Here is a 25725-nt window from a genome sequence, read left to right on the forward strand (position 1 = left end):
GGATAATAATGTCAGAGGCCTTTAAAATAATTTCCATTGGTGTGTCAGTTTCTTTTTGCAGTGCCCAAGATAATTCTAGGGGGTCCTTTTGTTAGTCCCAAACGTGTTAACAGAAAGCAACCTCACATTGTTATACTGAAATTTTAATTACATATTTACATTTTAAATGAAAGAAAACACTACCAACATGAGCTGTGAAACTCTTGAAAGGTAAGATACTGGGGGAGAGTCTGATCTCTGCATCTGTATATGCATCTGTATAAATCCAGCGTTACTCTGGATTTACCCTGGTGAAACTGAGGCCGAATCTACACTACGCAGCTTTTAGCGACATGGCTGTGCCGCTACAGCCGTGCTGCTAAAAGGCGTGAGGTGTAGCCAGTGTTTGTTAGCAGGAGAGAGCTCTCCTGCCGACAAAAAACATCCAACCCCAACGAGAGGAGTTAGCGTTGTCGGCAGGAGAATGCTCCTGCCAACAAAGCGCTGTTCACACTGGAGCTTGTCATTGACAAAACTTGTGTCTTTCGGGGGTGGGGGGAAGAGGGGTTTACATCTCTGAATGACAAAAGTTGAGTCTTTCACTTGCCAGTGTAGACAAAGCCTGAGATACATACACCACAGTAGTTTCTGATTTTGAAAAGCTTGAAAGCTTCTGCCTAAATAAAATGGTTAGTCTCTAAGGTGCCACAAGGACTCCTCGTTGTTTTTGCTGATACAGACTAACACAGCTACCTCTCTGAAACCTGCACTAATTATAACACTCATACCACTAGATGGCACTGCAGCTTCAAACAAGTCAACACTTTGTCAAGCTCTGCGGATCTTTTAGGTGGGTTAAATCCCACTTTTCTCCATCATCCCATTCCCTGGTTCAAGCACAAGTCCTCTGGACTACTAGAGAATCTAGTTGATAGACACACACACACTTGTAACTCAAATGAGAAACTAGGGCTCCACTTCTGTGAACACACAAGCACATGCCTAATTTTAACCATGTAAGAAGCTCCATTGACTTCATTAGGGATACACCCAGGAATAAAGCTGGGTACATGTTTAAGTGATTGCAGGATTGGACTCTGACTATGGCCATGTCTATATTAGGAAAAATGTGTGATGCTAACACATTAAAATTCTAGCATACACAAGGCAGTTGTAGTTCTAAAAGTGTGTTAGCAGCTCAAGGTAATTCCTAGGGAGAGAATCTAGAATTTACCTCAACCACCTAACAGGTGTTAAAACCACAACTGCCTTGCCTACACTAGGATTTTAACATGTTAATTTACATTTGTTAACTAACATGTTAACAATACCCATGTTTTTCCCAGTGAGGCCAAGGTCCAAATGGGATAAAATAATGAACATATTAGACTGTACACACACACACACAGTATCTGGGAACTGGGCTCCACCTCCAGTCTGAACATCTACATCGCAATTTCACAGCCCCTTAGCCTGAGCCCTGTGAACCCGAGTCAGCTGGCATGGGCCAGCTGGAGGTTTTTAATTGCAGCGTAGGCATCTACAAAGCGTTGTAGAAAGCATTAAGTAATGAATCCTCGGTACCCAGATAAGAGACTATTATTATTCCCTGCTTAGAGACAGGGAAAATTCGGCAATAAAGTTAAGTGACTTGCCCAAGGTCATAGAGCAAGTCAGTATCAGAATTCAGATTAGCAATCAGGAGGTCCTGGCTTGCAGTCCTGCACTTAATTAAATGTTTACATGATGGTCTATTTTTAAGTCCTCTTTATTCCAAAGACACCTTATTTTAGATTAAATCTGACAATTTCCCTTTAAAAAATATATACAGTAACTTATTTGGTTTAATTTGTAGTTTCCGACATTCAATGGGGGTAAGTCCATGTTTTTGTATTTATAACTGTTATTGCTGTACAATTAAAAACAGTAAACACAGGTTGCACTTTGACTGGTTTTGTGGAGGATCATTTCTGGTGTTATTAAAATTAGTAAAGTAAGAAATATCCACAAAAGTTCTCACACTCCTGTTGCAAAGAAAGCTAACGGAGGAGATGTTAAGTATTTCAGCCCATTGTTGCCCTGTGGAGAAATCGACCCCATAAGGGAGTGGAAACTTCATGGGGCTCTTCTTCCATCGCCCTGCACTGGGCCATCATTTACACCAGTGCAAAGCGGCTGTTAAATCCTGCCCGTCTGATCTGGCAGCATTTTACACCCACTTTGCTCTGGTGTTCGGGATTGCACCAGGTGCAGAACAACAGAGAATTGGGGCCTCATGAATTTCAACTTACAAAATTTCTTAGATCAGATGGGGGTGGAGAGGTCAAAGACAGACAGACACACAAAAGTAGATGAGGGGTTCCACCTCCCAAACCCTGCATATTTTGGTTGATTTCCCAGAGGACACTTTCCATGGGGGCTGGGGAGCAGGAAGTAGAATTGGTAGGGCAAGGAGCACCACAAGCACTTTTGCAACACTAATTTCTTGTGGGAGTCCCTTTGGTTTGGTAGAGGTATTTTAGTTATGTTGGATCCATTACCCATATAGTCTTAATCCACCACTGCATGGAAGTATCTTAGACATTCAGATAACACACTGATAAGTGCAGTATAAAAAGAGAGAGAGAGAGAGAGAGAACTGTAAGATAGATGAAAGCAGAAGCAGGAGAAAGTATTCTTTCCCCCTTTTGCCCCCTACCCCACCGAACATTTTCCCAGCTTTAGTGTAAAGGCTACAGACTCTTCATCTGCAATTAAAAACTTACTGTATTTCAAGTGATTTGCATAGATTTACCAAAAAAATCCTAAAAACAGCTACAAAAATCCTAAACATTAAAGTTGGCCTAATTTGTACATTAACTTTCAACAATACTATTAAATATTTGTAAAGCAATATTAAATAGAGGCCTGGACAGGGCCTTATTGTGCTAGGCACTGTATCAAACACACAAAATGGAAAGATCCTGTCTAACCCAAAGAGTTTACAATCTAAGATCAAGCATCCTGATCAAAGAGGAAGGTCAGCCTAACTGGAAAACTTCCTGGGAAAAACATGGCAAAAATATATACTAAAATCTACTTCAGCTAACAGAACAGTGCATTAATAAGTCTTAATTGAAACAATAAATAAATAATTTTGATTCAAGGGATTTTCTGTCACTTTCTTTGAGAGAAATAACAGGCTGTCTGTGGAACTGGAGTTTTCCCCTCTCAGTTTAAGAATTGTACTTTCAGAGTCACTGGTGCCAGAACAAGGGAAGCCAGGGCCCCCCACTTTTTAACGTGAGCATAGTTTGGGGGGCAGAGTGGACATTGCTCCCTGTGACAGGGTGCGACTCACCACTGTGGCACCTCCAGCTGGCTGTCCTGGGGATTAGCTATGTACACCAGTGTGCCATCCTCTGGTGGCGTCTTGCCACCGTCACTTCTGCTACAGGGACCCACGTCACTCCCAGTACTGCCACGTCCTCTTCGTGACACAGCCCTCCGGCTGTGCTGCACTCTGTGCTCCTCCCTTCCAGGGGACCTGCAGCCCACTGTCCAGCCACTTCCTCAGTGGCGAGTGGGGGGGACCTGGGCCCACCCACTATTCTGGGTCCCAGCCCAGAGACCCTGTAGATGGCTACTGCTTGTGGCACTCCCTCCGACTCCTCTGTAGATCTCCCTGGGCCACTTCCCCGTAGCCCCAGCACCCTCTTTACCCTTGCCTCAGGGCCTCAGCCTACGGAACCCTGCAGCCCTCCAGGAGCTGCCTTTAGCTCCCCAGGTTTCTGCCTGCAGCACTGCTCTGTCCCAGGTGCTTGTTCCCCTCCGCCTGCAAGGGAGCCAGTCCTCCTCCCTCCTCAAGCTCCACAGAGAGACTGAAGCAGCTCTGCTCCCCAGCCCTTTTTATATGGGCAAGCCCAGCTCTAATTGGCTGCCTCCTGCACAGCCTCCCTAGGGCTCTATTAACCCATTATGGGCCAGTGTGTGGCAGATGCCCCATCACACACCCCCAAACTGCAAGTCTCAGGCAGGCACAGAGCAACGCTGGAAGGGGCTGTGCTTTGCCATGGAGGAGCTAATCACGGTGCTGCAGGTGCCAGACGGTGGCTGGTGGGAAGAGCAGAAGGAGGATGGGCTGTGCGGCTAGTTCCCGGCGAACTACAGGCAGCCGCTGGAGGTAGGAGACTGGCTGGACCAGGTGACTAGAAGGTGCGGGGTGCTGTGTGGGTAGAGGGCGCAGGGCGCTAGGGCCACAAGGGAGTGCAGGGTTAGGGGAGAAGGGACATAGGAATCCACTTGGGCTTTGGCCCCCCCACTTCTACAAAGGTTCCAGCACCCTTGTTCAGAGTGGGTAAATCACATTGTCCTATTTATTGTTTGTTTTGTTGGTTAATGAATACTTTGTGAAATGTTTATAATTCTCTGGAAACAGCATGGATTTTGTTTTTTGTAATGTTAATAACTCTGTTAAGGTTACTAAACAATACTACAGTACGTTCATATTTTATGTATGGAGCTGCTCCTCAACTATCTCCCATTGACATAAATAAGAGACCTGCTTTTGCTTGTGTGGTCATTAATTTACAATAGTTTACTTCACGGATAGTGCTATGACTTAACATACGCTCTATTTAATGTATTTAACGATAAACAGTGGAAACAGCTGTTAATTCTCATCTGAGATTCTAATTCAGTTTTCTCATTCTGCAGATGACACTGGGAATTTAACGATGTCCTCCATGCACCTTATCTACTTCTAACCAGTCAGCAAGGTTATTTTTGTTTGAATTTATATTATTCTCTCACACATCTTTAATGTTACTGGTGCACTGAAAATTCTGGAGATAAACAACAGTACACCTATACATGCCTCTAACATTCATCTGTATTCTTTGTCTAACCCCTTAACAGTAGATGATTCTACTCATCCAAACCATATGTTCCATGTCATTTTATGCTTTAATAAAGATTGAGCATTGACTGAACATTTTCTTTTCTGACTTCGAGTTTGTTTAAAGGACTGCTCTTAAAGATGAGCCAAACTTACACCTACTCAATAAGAAATGTACACCTAGATCTATTTATAAGCAATTTTTATTTGAAAGCTTAAATGACTGAGACACAATTTGTGCCTTCATTTTTGTTTTTTAAATCAAAACATTTTCACTTCCTTATTGTCCTTGATTTTCTATTAACGTAATTGTGGCATGACTAGTTTCCAGATGAAATTAAATAAGGACATTGTATTCAGTACTGGGCACCAAACAACCAGAAAGGTGGCAATAGGACACAATCCATATAAGTTGGAGATGGAACATCCAGACCATCTCCCTACCCATACAGAATTATTCCCTACTGTACTTTTAGTAAAGTTCAGATGAAAATAAAGAGCTAGATGATGATGAAATACTAAAAGAGCTAAGATGTGAAGGCTGGCTGCATATTTACCCTGGCCCATTTGAAATTGATTCAGAATGACACATGAGCAAGTGTGGCAAATCAAGGCTGGGTACATACATGGTCGGGTCAGTTATAAGAGAATGGTTTCTGACATCAGCTGCAGACCATTCTTCAAACCACATCAACATCACAGAGAAATCTGGACAGGACAAGTGGGCCCACAACAGGTGCCTTGACAACAAACATACTGTTGGGTGGTCAAAGATGTCTGTGCATATTGGTAGGCTCAGATTTGCCCTGATCTTCTCAACCATTCGGGCTATAGCATCCTCACAATGGATGTGTGGAGGAGTGATGTTGCATAACACAGGGAACCATGGTACTGGGCTGGTCGAATTGTCTCAGTTATGATGCTCATGGTTGAATGTAGTTGTGTGTCCTATCAGCAGACCACATTCAAAGTCCTTTCTAGAGCTGAATCTCAGTCACTTGCAAGCAGACATTCTTGATGCAATTCCGCTCCCCAATGTTGGAGCCATCAGGCTATCCCTGAGAGTACTGCAACTCAACATTGAGAGATTGTCAGCAACCAAATGCAGCATTATCAGGGTTAGCATTATTGGAGATATTCAATTAGCCAGACACGATACCCATCAATCAGGGATGGTGTATGGAGGATCTAAAAAAGAAAACAAAGATCAGCTCTACCACAGTGCAAGGGGAAAGATGAGATGACTTATAGCAAAAGTTGCCTGAAGAGTAGCCCAAGAGTAAAATTCAGCCCACAAAGTCCTAAAATGTAGCCCAGAAAGCCATTTTCATGCTGTAACAGCAGAAAGATACAAGCAGATCAGCTGCAGGTTCTTAAGTTGCTGGCAAATTCAACCAAATATTTGTCTCTCTTATCCAGGAAGGCACAAGTACAAGCAAATATTCTGGTTATGTGCACTTACAAATGTGTCTTAGAATAAAATACATGCATACTGGATCCTACCCTTGGCTTCCTGGCAAATTAGCAGTTTGACCCTTTGTGTCATAATATTTGGGCAACCTTGTATTAGAGGTTCCTCCCAACTCAAATTCATTCTTGGATTTGTTCATGAGTGAATAACACAACAATTCAGTCTAGCAAAATACTCATGATTCTCAACATCAGGAGTACTCATTTCTCAGACAAGACTTTTTTTTTTTGGCCAGTGGATTCCTAAAGTGAAAGTGAATTCATTTAGTTTCTGGTTTATTATATAACTTTCAAATCACAATTAATAAATCATCACTTAGCTCATCACACTAAACCTCATGCCTACCTGAAAGGTTTCTCTTCCTGACAGGTATCAGCAAACGCACACAAAGCTAAATTCCAAGCCTACAAATTAGTATAAAAATCAAGACAATTTAGAATCTCAGCACTGCCATGTCTGTCTGCAGTCGTTAAGAGCTGAATGGAAATCACTAAGGAGAAGGCAATGGAGAACGTGAAAGCAAAGTTTGTTTTTAGTCTGAGTTCATCACAGTTTGGATACTAGAGTTATGTGAAGAGAAAGTCTTATAGATGCTTTGGTTTAGGCCATGCCTAACTGCAGTCATAAAATATTCCTGCTCTTTAACTGGAGAACTTCTATATGCTTTCTGCCCCTCATGTCTGATGTATTTACCATTATGTCCCACGGATGGCACGGATTTCTGACCAAAAGGCAATTAGTGTACCAATTTATTCTTAGTACTGAAGACTAACAAAACTGAAGATACAAAAGATGGCATCTCTCTAAATAAAGTAACATATTCTTTTCCTTTTTATACTTATATCGGTTTTCAGTTTATATTTGGATTCCAGAAGCATCATTTATGGCAGCCAGGAACAGGGTCTTCATTCCAGTGTGCTCCCCATTTCTCAGCTACAAGTTTGATGAAGTCACCATGATTTGCATATAGCTTGAGTTTCTCACTGATGTCAACCCATTTCACTTTCCCAGCATCATCTCCTGCTTCCAGAAGCAAGTTATCCATTGTCTCACCTGATTGCCAAACAAAAGATTTAAGACAGTATTTTATCTTCATTTCTGCCCTCTCACTATCCTACATGCTCCATTACTCTCTGCTGCAGGAGGCCTGTTTCATGCCAGTTTCACTCCAACTACTGCCATAAAAATAGCAGTCAGGTTTTTAAACAGCAGCTAGGACATTAAGCACATTCTTCCTCTTTGTTACCATTACCTCTCATACTTACATGCATAACTGACATTATACTGTCTAGCTGGAAACAGAATAGATAGCCTAAACCCTTGTGGCACCATTGTTGTAGTTTCACAAGTGCCATGGCTAGCTTGTAAAATTAATGCAATCACATGCTCTGTCTTCCTGCTAAAATAAGTTTTAGGTTCAACTGATCTCTGCTCTCCTCTGCCCCTACTGCTCCAGTTTTTTATACCCTTTATATAGCTGATGGTTGGAAACTTTCCATCTCGCGTGCCATTCACCAGGAGGTAAACCAGATTCTGATACTACTATTTCAGTAGGGTACCTGAAAATACCAATGGCCTAATCTCATGCTATAATGAAGAGTGAAGACAACAATAATTGGGTGTCTTTATAGGGCTTCACCAAAAACAATGCCTCTAAACAAGCAACAAGTCCTTTGCATTGGCTAGTTACTGGAACAGTTCTGAAAAATTTAAATCCCTCTTCCCAAGTTTCATGATGGGACAGAAGCTTAAACCAAATTTAAAGAGATACTGTAGCAAGAACAAGGCTTAGCTAAATGTCTGGTCTCTATCCAATAAGTTATACTAAATATATATATGTTTTTTAAAAATTAAGTTAAATTTTCATGACTCTTCCAATATGTTTCGATTGAAATAGATATCCTCCCAAAGCACCTATTTTTCTTAACATGATTTAGCCAACTAACCTTTGTGAATATTTATTGGAAGAGACTGAGCTGGAGAAGAAAGATTACTGTGTGCCACGGGTGAACCCCTCTAGGGGGGAAAAAAAACCCTCACCCACTGACTTTTGTTCCATAGATTAACACCTGATTTTCACACTTGATGATAGTTGAGTAACCTGTAGCACCTTTCTGTCATCTTCCCCCTAGTTTGTAACAGCATATTTAGGGGAGCAACTGCTTAAAGGTAAAAATGTGGCTACCCACCAGGTTCATCATGGTAGTTCACAGCTTCTGTCTCAATCCAGGCATTGTCTGTATTACGAGGATCATCCACATATCCCTTATACACCTAAGCGGAAGACAGACAGCCTAAGCTGAGGGCCACAACATTATATGAGAAGAGGCAGAATCTTAAAAGGCCTCACCGTTGGTTAAGGAAGGACTGTAAATTGTACTAGTTTGCAATGCTCTGGAGGAGTACATGATCTGCTCCCCAAAATGAGTCAGCACATTCAAAAGCTTTTCCTGTTAAATTTGCAAACAACCATCTTTGTGCTTTTTCCCCATGCTGCCCCTCAGACATGGGAGGAGCTCTTTATAACATTCAAAGCCACTTCATTGTTTTACTTCAAATCCCTCCTTAAAACACTCCTTTCCCATAATGCTGACAAAAAATCTTGACAGTTACACAGCTGGTGTGCTGAGACCATTGCCTATCATGCTGACCAATATTTTCTCATTGTTTCCTTATGCTCCCCCCAGTCTGTATCCACAGTGTCTCTTGTCTTATGCTTCGATTGTAAGCACCCCGGGGCAGAGGCTGTCTTTTTGTTCTGTGTTTGTACAGTGCCGAGCACAACCTGGGGCTCCTAAGTGCTACCACAATAATAAATGGTATTCATCATTTAATCACTAGAACCCACTGAGCTCAGACACATTAATTATTGTTCGCAGAAAGGTAATTAATCCACAGGATAAAGATTGGAATGCTCAATAGAATGGCATTCTAAACAAGTTTCATAGACTCGCTATGATTGCAGCAGTCTGCATCTCTCTATTGGTGAGGCATAAAAGTTAATAGAGCTGGTCAAAACATTTAAAAATCTGAAAAACCTAAAGGAAGTTTTCCTGAAAGCTCTGAACCATTTTTCACTGAAATTCAAAATTCCAGGGAAACTTTGCAAAGGGGGGGGGGAGGTATAAAATTATTATAAACATTACAACCAGTTCCAGTTAACATTCTCAGTTCTTTTCCGATAGCTGCTTTGACTGCTGGCCTTTGAACTGAATGGTTTCTTGTGTGATCCCTCTCCATTATTTAAGTTTTATAATCCATGTAATGTCTCCTGAGAAAAATAATCCATGATCCTGGGCCTTCTTCTACATCTAGAGTGATATTTATCTCTTGAGAGACTACTAGTTGGTGAGGCATAACAAATGCATCACTATTCAAACTCTCTCTCCATTCCACAGCCCTGAGGTGCCAAGCAATGCAAAGCAGCCTTTACTGCAAAACTGAGGAGGAACCGTAATGATGACAATTTATTTACATGCACTTTCCATTAAGGGACTGGCACAGAATGTGGTGTAAGTGCACTGTAATTACCCTCATTAGACAAGGATTTAAGGAAGCTTTAGCCAAAAGATTCACAGGGGCTCCTACCTCCAGTAACTCTACTTGGCCATCAAAACAATACATAAGTCTCTGAGAAAATGATACATAAACTGAGGATGTAATTGACCTTTTCCAGACTATGCCTTTTCCAGAGAGTAGATCCCAGATAAGCAGGGCTCTATCCAGTTCTCTCTCATGCTACGATTCTACACCCAAACGTGCACCTGACTGGTACGAAAGCAAAGTTCCCTGCTAGGAAACCACATATTAAAGTTCAGAAATCCTCAGTTGTAAAGATATTTCCAAGAGAGGAAGGACACAAGTAGAATCCACTCCCACAGTAGAGCGTAGTGGCGCCATGGATGAAACCATTCTGCTACTGTTTTTTTTCAGTCCCCCTATAAATTCTATTGATGTTTGAGTATGTTTTTTAATAGCATACAAGATTATCATACAAGGAAAAAGATTTACCACAAAATGTTCCTGGTTGAAGAGTCTGTTCATTTGCTTCTCCATCTCTTCCTTCTCTGCTCTGGATTTCTGTAAGCAGTTTAAGGCCTCCTCACTAAATTCTCGTTTCAGTGTGGCACTTATCTTCTCTCCTGGATCTACCATACCCTAAACAAAAACAAAAACACCCAATACTGATATCCCTCTTAGACCCTGTCTGCTCTCATTATTCCATCTGCTCTTTATTCTGTATGTTCTATTGGTCTGTGTTAGACTGTAAATCATTCAAGGAGCTATAATGCACTTGTAAAGAGTTATGGACACCAACAGTAATCAGCAATAATAAAAGAAGTGCGACATCTGTAAATAAATGAAGCCAGAAAGAATAGTCCTAGTTAGATGCAAATACTGTCTTGTATCATGGCAATAAAAAGAAAACAGAAGTTTAATGGCTTTTTGGTAAAACAATATTTTAGTTTTCCTTGATGCTTTCTAAAGTGCCTCATGTGCCTCACAAGAGGAAGTCATTCAGAGGATATGCACACTAGCTATCAAATCAATATCAATTACATTTTCATAGTCTTACTAGACAGTAATTGTAATGTCTGCTTCGTGCTTTGGTTCTTACCCCTGGGATGGCCCATTCCCCACAGTCTTTCCTCTTGATTGCTACAAACTGTAAAATGTTCTTGCCAGAGATTGGGTGAGCTATTTTATTGCCACTGCTATCTCTCTTCCACCTGCAGGGAATGACAAACAAGGAAAATTATTTTCCATTCTTTGGAATTAATCAAGGTCGTCAAGTGAATGAGACTGTTTCTGCCCCTGCATTATTTGCTCTCGAGGTTGGAAGGTGTGGTGTGGTGAATGAGGCCGAGGACTATAAAACAGAACAGATTGTCTTGTAATAAGGCAGCTGAAAGCTGCCCTAGAGAATTGGATTAAATCCCTGCCTTTTCCAGAGTTCCTAGGTGATGATGGGCAAGTCACTTAGAACTTTTCACACAAATTGTGCGTTCCTTATTTTCTAGGTGCCCACTTTTAGATACCTGAGGCAAGAGTGCTTAGTGCTCACAATTGCAACTGAAGTCAATAGGAATTGTGGCTGCTCAGACACTTTGGAATTAAGAAAGTGTGGTCTGGAGCAATGAGTAAAGGCTTGGGAGCTAGTTACTGCTTATCGGGGAGTTCTAATCCTGGCTCTTCCATTGATTCACTGTGTTTCCTGATAAATTTCTATGTCCTTATTTTAGTTTCTTCATCTGTGAAATGGGGATAAAAATGTTTCTGAAGTATTCAGATATTAGGGTTATACTATGGTGATGAGCAGCATAAAAAGCCCGAGAAGAAAGTAATAATTTTGTACTTAGAGACGGGTTTGGATGGTATGCAATAAATAAGCTACAGGGCCACACACTGAATCATGACCATAAAAAGAAATATTGATCTGTTGCCTCATTTCCCGAGCACTACCCATCCTGTAAATTGGATTAGGCAATGGTACAATGCTAAAAAATGGTATATGATCATGTTATTAAAGACTATCACAATGTATATGCCCAAAGAGGACAAATTAAGGTTGCACAGACAACCATAATTCTGACATCTAACTTTTGAGTGCTTGACTTTGCCACCTAACAATCTTTAATGTGTTTTTGTATGCAATGTTATATATATTAAATTTGAATACAACAGTATCATCAAATTGCTATGTATTTTGACCTGAACAGGAGAGAGGACCTCCTCATATAAGGCATTAAAATCAGACAGCATCTCAAACAGTACAGTGGAAATACACATCTCGCAACGTGCCATGCTGAATTTCAGTTATTACCGGTTGTGAATTTCAAACCTACAATCTTTAAAAAAAGATAACTAGTAATTTTACACAGGGCACTGGAAAGGCCTGTTGACATATGATGATGATGATGATCATGCAAGGTATTCTGCAACACCATTGTGCTTTCAGATGTTTTTACCATATGTCATCTTGTTAATACTTTCCTACAGTGGTTTACCAGCTGCATTATTCCTCTTTTTTTAAACCAGCTTCCCCAGTTTAAGTGATGGTCTGTCCTGACTGATGACTTCCCATTCACCTCTCCAAAGATGAAAATAAAGCATTTGCCTAATATTTCATTAAACTAATTGCACATAGGTAACATCCATGTAATAGATAAATGTATCAAAATATAATCAAAATTTTTCATATACAGGTACCTGACATGTACACATGAATGCAAGTTCTACATTTTTCCATTCTGCTGGCATATCATCCTCTGATCCTGTCTCCCTTACCTAGTTATTATAGGATCTGCAGCATGGTTTGGTCCCCAGCGCCCTAATAATCCTCGACCCACCAATCCCGTCCTGCCAGACGGATTTCTGAAAGAGAAGGTGGTACATATGAAATCCCCAATACGTACAAATATTCTGGGAAGCCAGCTTCATTCAAATAATAAGGAACTACAGAAGGAGGAAAGAGGAAGGTAACAATGTATATTTGGTCAAATTCTTAGTGTTGACATGTACCTCATCCCCTCTCTCTCAAGGTATGGACAGAAAATATTATTAAACATTTTAGTGAGATCAAGCTCCATTACATTTCCTAAATTTGACAATATGATACAAAAGTAAAACCACTAAACTTTGTTTTAAAATACAGTATTATAGGAGTTTACAAAATATGGCAAGAGATCCTGGAACTTTGGAGGGACATTCTTTGGTTTGTTCTTTTACCTTGGGATCTAAATAACCAAACACAGGGAAAAATGAAATGGTGTCAAAGAATTAAAGTAGTCTCACCTCCAGATCATGACTACAACTCTCCTGCGGGTTCTAAATTGTTCCTACTCCAAGATAAAAGGTGAGGAGGATGGAGCACATAGCTGCACCATCCCAGGAGCAGTCTAGGGAAGGAATTGTGACTGGTTTGCAAGAGCAGTTCTACATGCCAGGGCATGGGGGTCAAGGTCCCAACCCCATTTTGCTGGGAGGGGAGTAGCAGCCCTTCACAGTCTTCTCTAGCCTCACACATGGGCTGGCTATGTGGGTAGTCCATATAGAAGAGAAAGGAGACACTGTATACTAGCAGGTAGGGGAAGGTCACAATCTTGCCCTCAGCTTGATAATCAGCTTTCCAATCTCATCTCTGATGTGTGAAACACACTAATCTATAGAGAATAAACAGTTTAAATATAGTGTGCTAGATTCACCTCTGCTGCAGAGAGGTACAAACTGTACCTTCCTGTGTCAATGAGAACTGCTGCATCCAGACTGAGAGACTTTCACCTCAGGGAGGGAGGTGGTGTTTCCTTAGAAGTTCTGCAGCAGACGCTAAAGCAGATGCAACACATCCTACAGCACATTCTCCCACACCCAACACATCCTCCCATCTTGGGAGCTGTGTTAGCTACAGGCCCACCACTACATTGCTCCTTTACAGTCCTCTTCTAAGCAAACTTTCTGGTGTGGGACTTTGCACCAGTTAAGTCAGCACAGACAATGTGCTATTCTGGTCTAGTATGTAACATATGCTAAATCAGATACAAAAAACATTAAAAACACACCTTCTCAAATTACATTTGTGAGGCGTTCCCCCCAGGGTGCCACCTGGAACTGGGGTACCACTGAGCCCTCTGACCACCAGCCTGGGCTCCCTCTCACACTGTGCTGTTGTGACAAGCTGCAGACATGCTCCCAGTCCTACACTTCTACCAGCATACACCCTAGAGACACACCCAGCTGGTCTCATGCAGACTCTCTGCCTAGCCACTGCACGAAACAACAATAGAAAGGCTACAGCCAAGGTAACTCTCAGCTCCCCAGGCATGCACCCCCTCTGGAGTATAAACCCAAGATTATATCGTCTTGCGCTGCACAGGGAACTGTGCAGAGTAAGCTCAGAGTTCGCCCTGCCTCCCCTCAATGTGGAGAGGAATATGCAACAGCCTTTGCCCCTTGAGCTACAATTTCCCACGCACTTCACTCCAACTCACTGGTTTAGATAAAGCAAAAACAAGTTTATTAACTGAAGATAGATTTTAAGTGATTATAAGTCATAGCAAACAGATCAAAGCAAATTACCTAGTAAATAAACAAAAACACAAACTAAGTCTAAGATACTAGGAAGATAGGACATGAATTGGCAAATTCTCACCCTGGCTGATGATACAAGCAGGCTGCAGATTCTTAAGGGACAAGCTGCACTTACCTTACAGCTTGGAATCCCCAGGTCTTTCATATACAGGCTAGAAATCCCTTTAGCCTGGGTCCAGCACTTCCCCCAGTTCAGTCTTTGTTCCTCAGGTGTTTCCAGGAGTCATCTTGTGTGGGGAGTGAAGAACCCCAGATGAGGTCACTCCCTGCCTTATATATCTTTAGCTATGGCAGGAACCCTTTGCTTCAAAACTTGGTTCCCAGACAAGTTTGTGGAAAAATATCGACATCTCAAGATGGAGTCCAGAATTATGTGGCTTGGGTCACATGTCCTTGTAGAGTCATAGCAGCCGTTATTTACAGGCTGTCTGGAGTGTTCTCAGGAAGGCTCACCAGGTGGGAGATAAGCTTCTCCTAAGGCCTATTGTCTTCCCTAATGGCTCATAGCTGGTTGGGAAGGGCCTATTCAGGGCAATCTAGATTGAAAGCATCTTGTCTAGTGGGCATTACACAGGTGTAACTACATTTGAAATACAGATACAGTCAATATTCATAACTTCAGCTACAAAAATGATACATGCATACAAATAGGTTAATCATATTCAGCAAATCATAACTTTTTCAATGACATCTCACTTGACTTATCTTGTACAAAATGCACCATAATTACATCACAATCATATCATAATAATATTACTATGACAAATATGGGGTGCAGTGTCACAACATTGTCATAGAAGATTAAGGCGCAATAATACCTACCTAGGCCTCCCATTTTCAACCTCATACAAGCCACTCAGACTCCTCCTCTCCACTTGTCCATCCTTCTCATTGAATTTGGGAGAAAAGTTTTTGGCACTGTTTTAGGGAAGAGTAGGATAGAGTAAGTTACTAAGTAACCAACAACTGTTAATTATAAAGGCTGTAATGCCATCCAAAGGATCTGCAACACCAAATGTCTCAGGGATGGCACTTGGTTCTCCAAAAAGTCTAAAACTGAATTGCAGCCCTGTTTTTCTAAGCTTTGCTCCTGCCCCCATTAAAATGTCAGTATTTGCAAACTGCAGAATCTCTCAATACTTCTAACAGGTGATATATGGATTTGACATTTTAAGTTTCTAAAATATCCACCTTTGGGGATGATACTGTCCATTACTGATTCCGGCCCAAAAATATGTGTTTGTTTTAAAGTTTGAACAAAATCCCTTTGTCTACTTTTGAACCTGGCAAACATTTATTTTTCCCATTTTATAAATTTTTAACCAATTTTTTTTGAGCCAGGTCTACAGGACAAAATAGCCAAGCTTTGAAACTTGACACAGATACAATCCCTGAGGAGACCTTTGATTGGCTGTGATTTATCAAAGTTATGAGCATATGAAAAATACATACTAAACACTTTTCCAATTAAATCACTGACTTTTGGTAGGAGTTTGCATTTAATTCCTATGAGTGCCTTTGAAAATCACCCCAGGAGTCTATAGAGGGCCATGCACAGAGACAAATGTGCATATTTCTAAAGGTTTTTTCATCAAATATTCATAACTTTACAACCATTGACCCAATTTTCTTCAAACCTGGCTTGCTTCAAAGATTGCACTGACACCTAACATCTGGATCAGCACTTTTAAGAATTATGAACATTTAGAGGGAGAATATACTCCAGTGCTATGGCTACTTCGCACTAGCACAATATAGTCAATTCTACCCTAAGTCTTTCAAGAGCCCTTAGTATTAGATGCTATGCAAATAATAATATAAGAAGTAATAAATGCGATCAAATATTAATGAAAAGTCAGGAAACATGAAAATTAAGATTGAAGCACTAACTAACTTTATTTTGCCCCTTTTGTGCACGTGTTCGCATACAGTTTAAATACAGGATCACAAGGTATCTTAGACACATACATATCTAGTGTTGTAAAATATGTAGATTGCATTCTTTAAGAAATTATATACAATTACATTAGACCGGATTGATATACACATGTACAAGCAAGCAGAGTCAAAGCTGGGCACTCAACCTTAACTTCTGCATTTCTTGAATCCAAGTGGTCAATTCTAGAATTCTAACATTGTATTATTACTGTGTGTTTGCATTTCATATACCAATACAAACAAATGGAAATGTACATATTATTAAACACTTTCTCTACCTCCATATAGCAGCTGCTGCAGCATTCTAGCCCTGATGTCAATAATGTCTGAAAGGACAGTGTAGCAAGACTGAGTTTTTACTCATCTTTATCCCATGCAGAAGTAAAGCTCTCTCATCATGTTACTAACCCCTTTCATTGCCACAGAAATGGGCATATGTTACAGAACTAGCTTCATTTGAATATCCGGCTGTGCCTGGTATACCCATTCATTCTAGAAGAAAATTACTACCTATTCCATAGTCACAGGTGCAGTGCAGTAGAAGATGTGTGGACGGTTTACAGAGCCTATCCAAGTTATACAGTACTCTAGCCAGCATTATTAAGTCCTTCACTTTCATAAGTACCAGGTGTACATGTAATTTTAGGAAAGATATTTAAAGCAGAAGTAGATCAAACTTCTCTCTGTCCGATGTATTCAAAACAAATTCCTTCCTTTCTCTACAATGGGTAGCAGAACCACATTCATATAGAAGAACCCCCAATTTCTTTTGGCCAGACACTGCTTACCTGATCTGTGGATCTGCCCACGTGGGTCCAGCCAAGACAGAGGCTGCAGTGTATTCCAGAGGCTTGTAATCCTCCCACTCAACTAGCCAGCCCACTTTATCAGTAGGTACTTTGCTGCGCTCAACCTTTGACCCTGGATATGGGGATGTGTGAGCTTTGTTGTGGACATTTTCATTTGGATTGTAACAGCTCAGCATGCTGACAGGGTAAAAATGAAACCAATGTACTGGAACTGAGCTATTGACGGGGGGGAAAAGAGTAAGTGTTACACTCCTGAAAAAATATAAATGAAGTTATTTAATTCCAAGTTTTACAACTCCAGATTGTAAAGAGAGAAAAAAAGACATGATGTTAAATTTTTTAAAGAAGTAGTAACATATTAAGCCTAAAAATATACACCCAGTCCCATCTGCCCAGTGATTTATCTGTAGTTGAGTAAACCAGAGAAATTTCTCCCTCTGATCTATCTACTCACAGGCTCTGAATATTGGATATCTTTTCAGCCCTAGCCAAGCAAGGTACTTTTACTAAAACCAAAGAACCTAAAAAAAAATCGGATGGTATGAGCAAAATTGCAGCATAATTCTTCAATAGATTATAACAACTCACTATATGCCCAAAAATACTTTTTGAGTAAGGAAGTGGTGACATTCCAAAATTACAGCATAGTTCAGCTCATCAGAATTACATTATAGTGTTACACAAGTATTATGAATACACACACCAGGAATTGTCACATTGCTTCTTTTTACTTTATTTATAAATGTGTGAAAGTCCAAATGAATAAATAGGCAATAATATTGCCCCATTCCTCAACTAGACCCACAACGCTTTCCATCTGAGATTGTTTTTCCTAGCTATATTTCCCATTATTTGGTAAAATTAATTCCTCTCTACAAGAATGAAAAATTAATACATCAAGACTGTCATGACTCTCGGTAAAATTATATAAGCCCAAAACTGTAAACATATGCAAGTGAGTAACTTGTCTCCAGCGGTAACTACTCGTGACAAACTTACATATTTGCATACATGTTTGCAGGAATAAAATCATCTTCTGCTTTTTGGCATTTTACCAAAACTATGTACCATACTAAGGGCCAAATTCACTCACTGGATATGCATGTGCAACTCACATATTTGCAACTCCGAGTTCAACAGATCTGATGGCAGAATTTTGATTTTAATATCCGAAATACACTTTTGATGGAGTGGCAGTGTAACAGGGGTAAATAAGTAAATAACAGGGGTAAATAAGCCCTGATGATGCCAAAACATACATAACTTTACATGAATAGTCCCATGAGAAACTTCAGTGGGACTACTCTCTCTCTCTCTATATATATATATAAAGTTAAGCACTCACATACATAGTTGCGGGATCAAGGCCTTAGACCTCAACCTTGCTTTATCGTTTATGAGAAGTAGCAGGGTTATGTCACTGCTGTGTTATAATTTAAATACCTGTAGGCAAGCTCTCTGAATGGATGGAGCACGGGGTGGGGGAGTCGGCAGCTAGGGTACCTGACAGCAACAGCAGACAGAGTTACAGTGAGGGACACCACAGTAACAGTCCGGGCCAGACACCACCGTGCCATCACATGCAGGATGCTCACAGGAAACTATGCCTCCCCAGAACACAGTGCCCAACAGCCATGCGGTGACCTGGACTGTCAGGAGATGAAGTAGGAAACATTTGATTGCAGGATGTGTCGTCTTGTCCACCTCACTCCCTACAAGGAACAGCCATATTAATTTATTCTGTAACTTAAGTTGAATTCTTTGGAGGGCAGGGGGAATCCTAAACAAAGAAACAGTAAACCAGATTGTACTCTTTGGCCTTGGCTACACTTCAGAGAGCTCTCTCGCAGCGCTGCAAGTACTCCACCTCTCCGAGAGGAATAGCTTGCAGCGCTGCGAGCGAGCATGCAGCGCTGCAGGTGCGGATTACACTGGCGCTTTACAGCGCTGCACTCACTGCGCTGGGGGGGGGCGTTTTCACACCCCCGAGCGCAGCAAGTTGCAGCGCTGTACAGTGCCAGTGTAGCCAAGGCCTAAGCTATTAATTATTGTTTTATCTAATTGGAATGAGTTACATGTCCTAATGCTGCAATGATTTACACATGTGCTTAAATTTAACCATGCATTACTTACATGAAAAAAGTACATGCATGAAGTATTTGCAGGATCAGGGCGATAGCACTGTGCCCCCTGTCATTGCTGGCTAAAGCTTGGAAAGAACTGCCTTGGACCTTGGGTAATCATTTATTCCTGTGCAAAGTGGGCATAAAATAGGACTATTCTGATCTGGTAATATTTTACACATACTATGTATGTGTATACATGACTATGCAAGGTCCAAGACAGTGGAGAATCAGGTCCAAGCGTCCGTCTGTACTTCACCAATGTGACTGAGGTTTTATTTTAGCTCAAGGCAGGTATTTTTACTGGTGAAGGACCACAGTTCTAGTCCCTGCTTTGCAGGTCTGTCAGGATTATCTAGTAATTACGTTTATAGTAGTGCCTTAATTGCAAAGTGGCTCCTGACTGGTGTTTCCACTACTCTGCAAAACCATAATATTAATAGATGGGATACTAGAAGAAAATCTGTTGTTTCTGAGTTGCAGATCATTAAGAATTAACCTGAACAGGGCCACTATGCACAAGCTCTACAGTTAAGGTTAAAACTAGGGTTCCATTTTGAACACTAGGTTCACTCCCATTATAAGTATCCAAAGGAAAAGTGGTGGGGTTTTGGGTTTTTTTTGGTTTTGTTTGTTTTTTTAAGATTACTTCAGGGTATAAGCTAGACGTTTTTGGTTGGTTTCAAAACAACTCAACCTGTTGTTAAGGATGTCTTTTAAAAAAAAAAGGGCAGAGTTTTAGTTGTTTTTTGGCACAGGTAAACTATCACGTTGTGTATGTTTATCTGAGAGCCCGTATGACCTGCATTTCCTTTAATTGCTTATTTTGAAAATCTTAACAAATTCACAGTCACCCAGCAGCTGTCACTATGTGGTAACCTGCTGTGGCCGCGTGGAATCCAGATGCAGCGGGGATACAACGCACATGCTCTGGCTCTAAAAGAGCAGGACCCCATCGACTCCCTGCCAACAATTCAGAAGCCATCCATCAGAGAGCAGTGGCGCTAGCCAATGCCTTACAAGCCACTGGGGGAAAGGAGGGGAGCGTTACAAGAACCCCACAGGTTGACACATGCAAGAGCCTCTAGAGGCCAGGACTAAGTCAGCTATGACACACCAAAGCAGCGTGCTGTGCGCTCGGGTCTACAGCTAGCCTGTGCCATTATCGAGTCTGCCCGCCTGCTTAGCGCTGCCCCACAGTAACGCCTAGGGCAACACATCCGCCCCTGACCGCCAGGGACGGGGAGCCCACCGCGGTCACGGGCCCAGCCTGCCCGACACGGACCCGGGGATGTTGCTAGTCCCCAGGGCCGCCCGCACCAGGTGACCAGCCCCCCGCCGCGGGGCCCAGCGCGCTGACGCCTCCCCCAGGGGGTGGGTGCAGGCCCGGAAGCGAAGACGGGGGGACCCCGCTCCCCAGCTGACTCCCCAAGCGGCCCCCGCCCGGCCCATGAGAGCCTCTTACCACCTGGCTAGGCTGGCTACCTCCTTCCGTCCCACCCCCAGGTTCAGAGGTGGGAGGCGGTACTAGCCTGGACCATCCCCTCGCGCTGAAACTCCGCTAGCGATAGGGCAATGCCCGCGTCAATCAAGCCTCATTCTGGCAGCCGATTGGGCCACGCCAGCTGCCATGGAAACGAGAAAGACGTCGCTCACCAGCTTCGCTCTGGCTGGAGAACAGCCCCACATCCGGAAGCGGACGGGTAAAAGTCAGCTGCTTTGCTCCTGACCTTCGCGCCTTCCGTACCGCGACGATAGGGCAGCAATTGGCTGCCGCTTCCCCCCGGCGCTCGCGTCTGCACCTACCGCGCGAGCCGCTGTGACGTGCTGCCTGCTCCCTACCTGACGGCGCTTGACTCCTCCCAGTCCCACCGCCAGAGTAGCGAACGCCCCTTCCTATTGGCTGCGCTCGCCGCATCGGTAGGGAGATGCGCACGCATTCACTCCTTCTCAGCCCTGGCCTGCTAGAGCCTCGCAGTAGAGATCCCCCCGCGATCTCTGACTCCATTCTAGGCTGGCGGTGTGCCGCCGAGATTGAGAGAAAAATAGTCCCAGCTGCGTGTGATCGACCCTGTACAGACACTTGGGGCGTTGCGGAAGTGCTGTGCACCAGGGCCAGCGCGCACCTATCTCTGCCACGGGGCACATGTGCACACGGCCCCCATGCAGCTGTGGGGCCACGGCCCGGGGCGGCTCCGCAATATAGTTGCCAACTTTTTAACCACACAAAATTGAACACCCCCCTGACCCGTCCCTTCACCAAGGTCCTGCCCCCATTCACTCCAACCCCCTCCCTCTGTCGCTCGCTTGCTCTCCCCCACCCTCGGAGGGGGGTGAGGGCTCTGGCTGGGGGTGCAGACTCTCGGGTGGGCCTGGGGATGAGGGGTTTGGGGTGCGGCTGAGAGGTTTGGAGTGCGAGAGGGGGTGGGGCTGGGGTGAGGGGTTTTGGGGTACAGGAGGGGTTTTGGGGTGAGGCTCAGGGGTTTAGAGTGTGGGAGGGGGTGTGGCTGGGGATGAGGGGTTTGGGGTGAAGGAGGGGGTTCAGGTGAGGGTGTGGGGCTGGGGATGAGGGGTTTGAGGTGCGGGAGGGGGTTCTGGGGTGCGGCTGAGGGGTTTGGAGTGCGGGAGGGGGTACAGCTGGGGATGAGGGGTTTGGGGTGAAGGAGAGGATTCCAGGCTGGGGCAGGGAGTTCAGGTGAGGGATCCAGGTGGGGGGGTGGGGCTGAGGATGTTGGCCAAATAGGGCCCGTTCTCCCCGGAGCTTACCCAATTACACCAAGGAGGCACGGAGAGACAGGAAGACGGGTACCAAGTTTTTTATTGATCGATTAGCTGAGCGGGCGCTCTCATCGGCTTATGCCAGAGGAGAGACACACCTTGCATGGCCGAACAGGCCCTTTTTATAATCAGTAACAAACAACTTAGCCTTCATCCTTTTGCGTCATTACGCTGACCTATGGATAGATAATAGGGTACACAAGATACATATATTACTTTTGGGGAGGGGGATACAAGAGACATCTGTGGCGGATACATTTGTCATTTTGAAGGGAAAACAAGGTACATTTGCTGACCCTTTGCACTAAAAACCTTGAGGAGATATGGGGAAGCAGCTGCATATACTTGTGAGCCAAATGAGCCAATTAAATTGATTGGGAAATAGCTAACATGGTTAAATGCATATCCTTAATTCTACTTAGGCCTTTAGGCTTTTTCCATTAAATCTTTAGGCCTTTTCTATCAAATCTCCCCCCTTAAAAGCATTTTAAGAGCCTTATACCCTTTGTTCTTCAGTTTCTACTGGCTGGTATAATATCATCATTTGTTGATATGTAAACTGACTAGCCAGTCTTCAGACTGCCGCAACCAAGCAAGGGGTAAAGCAAGTGAGAGTTAATAGTGTAGTAACAAAAAATATAAAAAGGAGAAAACCCTTTCGCAGCCATTCCAATTGTGGCAGCCAAGAAGTAAACCAATCCGTGTCCCATCCACCCCAGGTCTGTACTGGGACATGGGCTATCTTTTTTATTTCCTTTGTTAACTGTTTTACTGCCTGGCCATTATTGTCTATTTGTAGACAGCAGTTAGACTCATTTAGTTTTGCACAGAGTCCTCCTTCCTCTGCTAGCAAGTAATTAAGAGCTATGTGGTGTTGAAGAATTGCATGCCTTATTTGAGTTGATTGGTCGGCCAAAAGGTTTAGTGCTGCGGCCGTTTGGTTGGTTAATATTTTCAAGATAGCCTGCAGCCTGATGATTCGGTTTAAATTATAAATTGGTTCCCTGGCCCCTGTTACTAGCTTACTAGGGTTTCAGGTGGCCGGTCCATAATGTTTGATGATTTTTTTAGGGGGCCATTCCTGAGCTTCCCAAGTTTGGGAACTCCCGGCAGTTAAAGTGGAGTCCACGAACCGTCTTTTTTTTATTAAATTATCATAAACTTTAATTCCCAACTTATTTCCTTGGTTTTGAGGTAGTAAAAAGAATAGAGGTTTAATATATCCTACATAACATATTCCTGACCAATTTGGAGGCAGTCTGCGATAGGCATAGGATCCACAAATCCAATAATGGCCTTTTAAGGCCCAGGTCCCTTTAGCAAAGGGACCATCCCAGGTTTCAGAATTCACTGATTGGTCAAAATATAAGGAGTTACCCCGCCTTAGAGGCCCTCCCACAATGGTTGATTGATTGTAAGAGTCACAGTAATTGCATTTCCACGCCCCAGCTCCCGTTTTCCAAACACAATTACAGCCCAGTTCTGGTTTGTTGGTGGCAGACCAAAATTGTTTGAAACCTTTAATTCGGGTGCCATTATAGTGCTGCCATGCCCATTGAAACCACCGAACCACGTGATCCTTGCTAGTGGTATTGTTTCTTTGGCAACTTAAAAAGAGGGCGTCAAAGAACCCGTCCAATCCTACTGCCTTACAACCTTTGCCCGTATGATTCCAGTAGGAACATCTTACCCAGCTATTATTAGTCAGCTTTACATGGGTTTGGTTTTACCGTCCTTGATATTGAGCGCAGTTATACGTGTTGCAATTGTAATTATAACAATCAAATTCTGGGGAGAGAGTCCATTTACATTTACTTTCTCCCATTTGCACTCCCTCCCTTTTTGTTCGATTAAGGCAGAGAGTACCCATTCCAGTAGAATAGAGCCGCCAAGGGCCACTATTCTCAGTTCACCGTTCCGTTTTATCATGCACTATACTTAAGTTACTTAGCCACCATTTGGGCTGTACTGGCTGAGCTACCCAGGGCCACTCATTTAACTCTCCTGGACCACCACACACCCAACAATTGGTAAGGTTAAAAGAACCTGCTATTATTTCCCCTAATTGCAAGAACCTGTTTTCCCAACCACATGAATAACTGAATATACATAACAGAAACACAAAGGATAACCTCATTGTCCTTTTTTCTTAAACAGTCCCTTTAGTCCCTCCAGTCCTTGGTACTTCCAGGTGGAGTCTTCACCTGTGCCACCCCGGGCTTTCGGAGCCGGAGCGGACAGAGAGCTGTTGTCCTCTTTGATTGTGTTACCTTCCGGGTTTGGATTTAGAAACCGCTTTACCCGTGTATGATGTGTCCACTTGTTGCTCCCGAGAACCTTCACAGCGGCCTGGCTGATGAGTGATACAGTGTGCGGGCCGCCCCACCGTGGCGTAAGGGGATCACGCTTCCACTTTTTGATGAGGACTTGATCACCGATCTGGAATGAATGCACGGGTTGATCCAAGGGAAGAGTCTGGAAAGGCGCCGCGTATTGATGTAGCTGTAACAAAACAGATTGTAGCGCAGAAACCTGCTTTTACAAGGAGTCATTCCCTACTTCCCAGTTTACATCTTCTCGGTACCCCGGGATGAGTACTCGGGGAGGGAACCCAAAGACCAGCTCAAAGGGTGAAAGTTTCAGGCCCTTACGCGGGGCCCTTCGAATGCGGGTAAGGGCGAGTGGCAGAGCATCAGGCCACTTTAAACCGGACTTCATGCACAGTTTAGTGAGAGTATTTTTGAGAGTTCTATTCATTCTCTTTACCTGGCCCGAGCTCTGCGGTCTCCAAGGTGTATGCAATTTCCATTGGATACCAAGGGCCCGCGACACCTGCTGAACCACCTGGGAGATAAAATGGCTTCCCCGGTCTGACTCAATTACTTCGGGGAGATGGAAGCGGGGGAGTATTTCACGTAACAGGGCTTTGGTGACTGCCCGTGCCTGACAATGCCGTGTAGGGTAACACTCTACCCACCCAGTAAGTTGGTCAATAAAAACAAGCAAATACTTATAGCCCCTACAAGGGGGGACTTCAGCAAAGTCCACCTGCCACCTTTGAAAAGGATAGGCAGCCCAGGGCTGGCCTCCCATTGGGGCGGGGGGGCCGCATCCCTTTTGGTTTGTTTGCTGACAAACAGAACAGTTATTAACAATTCTTTGGGCTTCCATATGTATACCCAATCCCCTAAGGGACCGGGTAGCCAAATCGACCATAGCTCCTGATCCCAAATGTCCCTCCTTATGTAAGGATCGGAGAATCTCCTGGAGTACTGGTCTAGGTACAAAAATCTCTCCCCCAGGCAACTTTCACCACCCAGAGGGAACTTTTTGGGCCCCTGCGGCTCGCGCATGGGACACTTCCTCTGCTGTATAGTGGGGAGTAGGGGTTTTAGCTTCTGTATTTTGGACCCAGAGAAGCCATGTGGCTTCTTCTTGTGCGGCTTCTTTTGCGGCCTGATCAGCCAATCGATTGTATTTACGCTGTTTAGTTTTAGGGGCCCTCCCGTGTGCACGCACATGTATTACGGCAACCCGGAGGGGGAGCATTAGGGCCTCAAGCAATAACTTAATAAGGGTCCCATGGGCTATTTTTTGGCCTGAAGCCGTAATGAAGCCCCTTTCTTTCCACAGGGTTCCGTGGGCATGCACCACCATATACGC

At 43.4% G+C, this 25725-nt stretch overlaps 1 protein-coding gene across 6 annotated transcripts; it reads right to left on the reverse strand.

Annotated features, from left to right (window-relative positions):
- Positions 1-7172: 7172 nt before the first annotated feature.
- On the reverse strand, positions 7173-20812 carry NUDT9 (nudix hydrolase 9). Of its 6 annotated transcripts, none has more exons than XM_065405023.1 (9): positions 20750-20812; positions 18605-18873; positions 17141-17377; positions 15237-15332; positions 12615-12701; positions 10945-11056; positions 10338-10484; positions 8516-8600; positions 7173-7379 (listed from the first exon to the last, which is right to left on the reverse strand). In XM_065405023.1, the coding sequence occupies exons 2-9, from the start codon at positions 18736-18738 to the stop codon at positions 7204-7206; spliced, it is 1074 nt and encodes a 357-aa protein (XP_065261095.1). In that variant the 5' UTR covers positions 18739-18873; positions 20750-20812; the 3' UTR covers positions 7173-7203. The 6 variants fall into 6 exon arrangements, with proteins under 6 accessions (XP_065261095.1, XP_065261092.1, XP_065261093.1 ...); XM_065405020.1 differs by having other exon boundaries at positions 17141-17413; XM_065405021.1 differs by having other exon boundaries at positions 17141-17413; positions 20753-20788.
- Between the last annotated feature and the right edge of the window lie 4913 nt (positions 20813-25725).

This window comes from Emys orbicularis, chromosome 5, assembly GCF_028017835.1.
Source record: "Emys orbicularis isolate rEmyOrb1 chromosome 5, rEmyOrb1.hap1, whole genome shotgun sequence".
Taxonomy (NCBI): Eukaryota; Metazoa; Chordata; order Testudines; family Emydidae; genus Emys; species Emys orbicularis.